The sequence below is a fragment of the Empidonax traillii genome, unplaced genomic scaffold, assembly GCF_003031625.1.
Source record: "Empidonax traillii isolate 1590-97213 ecotype Southwest subspecies unplaced genomic scaffold, ASM303162v1 scaffold231:size1146757, whole genome shotgun sequence".
In the NCBI taxonomy this organism is placed as follows: domain Eukaryota; kingdom Metazoa; phylum Chordata; class Aves; order Passeriformes; family Tyrannidae; genus Empidonax; species Empidonax traillii.
Genome location: NW_020955424.1, coordinates 20,419 through 25,491, shown reverse-complemented (window position 1 = coordinate 25,491; position 5,073 = coordinate 20,419). Strand labels below are relative to the sequence as shown.

At 41.8% G+C, this 5,073-nt stretch overlaps 1 protein-coding gene across 3 annotated transcripts in view; it reads right to left on the bottom strand.

Annotated features, from left to right (window-relative positions):
- Positions 1 to 3,920, bottom strand: part of CRLF2 (cytokine receptor like factor 2) — a 19,245-nt gene extending 15,325 nt beyond the window's left edge. The window contains exons 1-3 of one of the 3 annotated variants that reach the window (XM_027888113.1): positions 3,828 to 3,920; positions 3,460 to 3,611; positions 910 to 1,089 (exon numbers count right to left, since the gene is read on the bottom strand). In XM_027888113.1, the coding sequence (XP_027743914.1) occupies positions 910 to 985 (76 nt within the window). In that variant the 5' untranslated portion in view covers positions 986 to 1,089; positions 3,460 to 3,611; positions 3,828 to 3,920. The remainder of the gene's footprint in view (positions 1 to 909; positions 1,090 to 3,459; positions 3,612 to 3,827) is intronic. The other 2 variants (XM_027888111.1, XM_027888112.1) reach the window with 2 other exon arrangements.
- Between the last annotated feature and the right edge of the window lie 1,153 nt (positions 3,921 to 5,073).

Genomic DNA, 5,073 nt, shown 5'->3' with positions numbered 1-5,073 from the left:
AAAAAGAAAAAGGAAAGGCAGAATGTCAATCTGCAAAGATAACAGAATGGAACATGCATGTATTGGAACAGTTGCAACCTCATTGATACATAACAAAGAAGAAAAACCACTTTTGATTTCCTTACACTGATGAAACCTGATAAGTAACCACATGTTGAACTTCCACATACTGCAGCACGCTGTACAGAAACTACTGGAAAACAAGACCCAGATCTGAACCTACAGTTTTTATTTACTCTCAATACTACTGATCTATGAAGAACAGTTTCATTTTTTTAATAGGAACAAATTTATGCAAAAGTGCAACTCATCATGCACATGGCTGCTGAATTGAATGCCCAGGACAGAGACTGAATAGAAAACCTCTTTTCAAGAACAGTAACAAAACAGAAAGGGAGAGTTCTTTATATAAATTTGCAGACATAATCTTAGAATCCATCAAACTGAGTCACTTGTTAGTAATATTTTTATCTGGATACTTTCTCAGGAAGAAGTTGTTCTTGGTATTTTCCCATAGTGTTCATTCTTTCAGGGTATGAAGCATGGAAGTCTTACCTGGGCTGTGTTCTATCCAATGTTTGTTGAATGTGAAGGCTAATCTTTCTTGGATGAAATCTGCATTCTTATAATATATGCCTTAGAAAGTAAGTAGTCATGCTTAAAGAACAGACACAACTTTAGCAAGATCTGCCTTCATTTTTAATTAGAAAACCTTCATAGAAATATGTTATTACATTTATTTTGTTCTTAAGAATCCACTGTCATTTCTGCTGGATATGATTTTTTTCTTTTGTACACTATTTTCATCAAAAAATACTGGATATTGTAACACATGAGGTAAAGTACACACAGAAATACTGCTAGCTAATATATCAATTTCTTAAATAAATAACTTGGATTTAAACTTACCAGAAAATTGTGACTGAGAAGCCACAAGGTTGCCCAGTGTGATGATCACTGAACAGGCTTGAAAGATGAGTCTCATGGCTGGAGTGACACAACAGACTATGAAGAGATGAGTAATTGTAATTTCTGGATTTACTGTTTGATCACTTTACACCAGAGGCTGGAGGGAACTGGAGGAAATGACTACAGGAAATAAAAAATTCACAGATACCTAACTACAGATAAATCAGAAGTGCAGGACCTTCTTTACACTATATAACAAAACAAAATAAATAAACTCTACAAAAAGTTAATTCCTCAGAATATGAGTATTAATCTTGTTAGCTTTATCTTCTCAAAGCTGTATCAATCAGAGGTGACTGCAGACCTGATCCAAACAAGGACCAGGTTGCTGTGCATAGGTTTGACCACATAAAATCACAGAATGCTTTTAAATGGTTGGAAGGAACCACAGTGGGGCATCTGGTCCAACCTCCCTGCTCAAGGAGGGCCATTCTAGAGCACATGGCACAGGATTCCACCCAGAGGGTTCTTGAACATCTCCAGTGAGGAAAACTCCACAACCTCTCTGAGCAATCTGTTCCAGTTCTCAGTCACCTGCACAGTAAATATGTTCTTCCTCATATTCAGGTGGAGCTTACGGTGCATCAGTTTCTGACTGTTCTCCCTTGTCCTATTGCTTGTCACCACTAAGAAGAGCCTGTCACCATCTTCTTGACACCCTCCCTTCAGATACTTATGGACATTGATGAGGTCCTCTCTCAGCTGCCTCTTCTTGAGACTGAATAAGAGCAACTCTCTCAACTTTTCCTCAAACAAGAGATGCTCCAGTCCCTTAATCACTTTTGTCACCCTCCACTGCACCTGCCCAGGAGCTCCGTGTTTCTCTTCTATTGAGGAGCCCAGAACTGGACACAGCACTCTAGATGGGCCTCAATAGGGCTGAGGATAGTGGTGGGATCACCTCACTTGACCTGTTGGCCATATTCATCCTGATGCACCCCAGAATACCATTAGCCTTGGCTCCAAGGGCACACTGTTGGCTCATGGACAGCCGGTTGTCCAGCAGGACCCCCATATCCTTCACCACAGGGCTGTTTTCCAGCAGGTAGGCCCCTGTCCTGTACAGGTACCCAGAATTACTCACCTTCCCAGGTGCAGGGCATGGTATTTGCCTTTGCTGAGTTTCAGGAAGTTCTCTCTCCATCTCTCCAGGGTCCTTCTGAAGGGCTGCACAACCCTCTAAGGTATCAGCCACTCCTTCCAGGTTTGTGTCATCAGTGAACTTGCTGAGGAGGCATCTGCCCCTTCATCCAAGCCACTGATGAATAAGTTAAACAGTACTGGGCCCAATATTGAACCTCGGGGGACACCACTAATGACAGGTCTCCAACTAGATCCTATGGCACTGATTATAATGCTCTGAGATCTGCTTTTCAGCCAGTTCTCAGTTCCATTTCTTTTTCCCAGCAGGTATCAAGCTTTTTCTGTGCTTGCATCAGAAAAAGCACAGCAACCTTCTCATGAAGGGGAAGTCTTGGGCAGAACAGCTCAGTCAAGCTACATGCAAAGTGCCCTGGTCACACACATCATACTGCCTGCCAGAGACCCCTGGACTACATTTTGCTTCCAATGTCTCAGTGAGGGAGAGTAGAAGCTTTGTCTGCAACACATAGTACTCGGTAGGAAGCTGGATCATGGCTGGGAATATACCCAAATTTGCTGCCAGAATTTCTTTTTAGACTTGTTTTCATTCCTCTCAGAGCTTTTCCTAAAATGTTGACTGTCCTTTTTACCTAGCAGTACTGTTTGTCAGATGAGACCCTTTTCAGCTTTTCACATACTCAAAGTCTCTGGCTAGGTAACGTGATATCAGTTTTGTATCTGGCTATTTATTTTTCTTTGGTTGGCTACTTTCACTCTCTTATCCATTGCATGTCCCAGGAAGACCCACTCAAATCTCAGTGATTCTTGGAAACCCCAGCGCGACTGTCTGACACACATACAGTGTTCTGTTAACTGTCTAGCCCCTGCTTTGATCAAGTTCCTCCAGGGAGGCATTAATTCCTGGAACTAGAATAACAAGCAACACGAGTGAAATACTAAACTAGGTCATAGGTGATAGATAATGGATAATGGAAAGCTGAAGTTGCTCACAGTTTCCACAGTCAGCATCACAAAAGCCAGTGAGACAAACAAACAAAGGCAAAGATCCCAAATCCTTTGGTTCCCCAGGACATGGCAAATCCCCTATGTCCCTGTTTAGGTTAAAAATATATTTTCCTTCCAAAAAATGTGTCTCACCTTTTCTTACAGAGTATGTGAGTGTGGTGGAGCTGAATTTGTCCCTGTTTGCTTTTCATACAGGTAAAACACCCTGGATTGCAGACTTTCTAAAGCAGTTTATTCTTTGGAGGAAAGGGGTATGGGAAGATAATATAAAAAAAGAAAAGATATCTAAAATACCCTCTGGATTATAATTACTCTGATTTTGAGACACTTCATCTAAAACAAGGTCTAATTCTCAAGTGACAACAGTGCATTTTCACTCACCATTTCCTTCTACCATACTGGAAGGCTTTTGGAATTACAAGTAATCATACCTCCCACCAGTCTCAACTTCTTTTTCAGATACTGAGGGCCTCTTGAAGTCAAACAAAATTTCTCTTTTTTATGACTTCTGAATCCAAACCTAGGCCTCAAGTCTTGGGGAATACAAAAAGAAGCAACAGCTGGGTTAAACAAACTACTTGCATAAAGCTGAGGCACTGTCAAACTATTTTTGGTACTGCTGAGAGAAGCATTAGATTTGGCACTTGAAGGACAGAGGACCTAGGCACTTCCCACCTTCCCCCTTGCAGGCGGACACTAGTCCAGTCACCTGCCTCAGGTTCTGCTTACTGAAAGCCATCCCTAATTACCTGGTTTGATTTTTTTCATGAGCCCAGTCCGAGCACTGGAAAGTTGCCTGTGAGCCACGGGATCTGTTCTTCCCAAGGATTTTTTTCTGCCTGCCTGCCTGCCTGCAGGAGTGTGGTTGATTAACTTGCCCGTATCCTGTTGGTCATTGCTCCCAAGAGGACAAGGACAGAGCACTGTCACAATGTGTCCCCTCTTCAGGGCTCATACACAGTGCAATTTGGCCTGAGCAAATAAGATCCATCCTAACAGTGCAACTTCATGCAGGAACAGGGAAAGCAAAGGATGAGGGTGAGCTGAAAATCAGCACCCAGGGTTTCTGATGATGACTACCAGTAGAGAAAATTCTTAGCAAGACACACAGATGATGAGGACAATGCAAGTAACGCAGGTGAATTAAAGGAAGCCCTTTTGACTTCATTTTGCATCAAAACCGCACAAACAGCTCTTGGCCCTCTGCCAGCTCCTCCACCCATAACAGCAGCTCTTTGGTGGTTGCACTTACCAGCTGCAATCTCCAGCACCCTCACTGACTTTCCTCAGCTTCCTTCCTCTTTTTTATTTCCCTTTCTATTATTTCATTGGTGGTGTTAAATGGGTCTTTGATCACAGCATAGTTCAGCAAAGCAAATTTTCTCAGTTTACTTTTTCCTTCACTTAGAACAAAAACAATTAATAGCCAGTGAATAACTTTCATTTAATGTTGCTTACTTATTCATGGCCTTGGTAACAGATTCCACATAAAGCCCCATCAAATAACAGGGATTACCTCTTTTTTTTTTTTTTTTTTTTGCAGTGATGATCCCTTGTAATTTTTAGCCTTGACAGGAGCAATATCAGTGTGCTTTGAATGAGTGGAATAAAGGGAAGAGTGACCCGTTTATCTAAAATAGTGAGTCTCATCACCCCATGACAAATCAGTTTAGTCAACTTGACACAGTGCAGCCCATTGTTTTGACAGAAGACCCTGAATCTGTTTTAATTAGCTACAAAGTGCATATGTAAAGATCTCTGCTGTACACTCTGGACCCTTCTTCTACCCATGGGAAAAGCTATGGGGAGTAATTCTCAAGCATCCCTGTCATTCCTAAATTCACACTCTTGTTCAAACACTTCAGAAAGTGTCACTTGCTGGTCTTTCCTTTTATCATCATGACTTGGCCTTTCCTAGAATTTTTTAAGAATTACAGGAAAGCAATGAAGGGGAAAAAACAAGCAAAGATGGCAAGTGGCCTGCATGGATGGGCA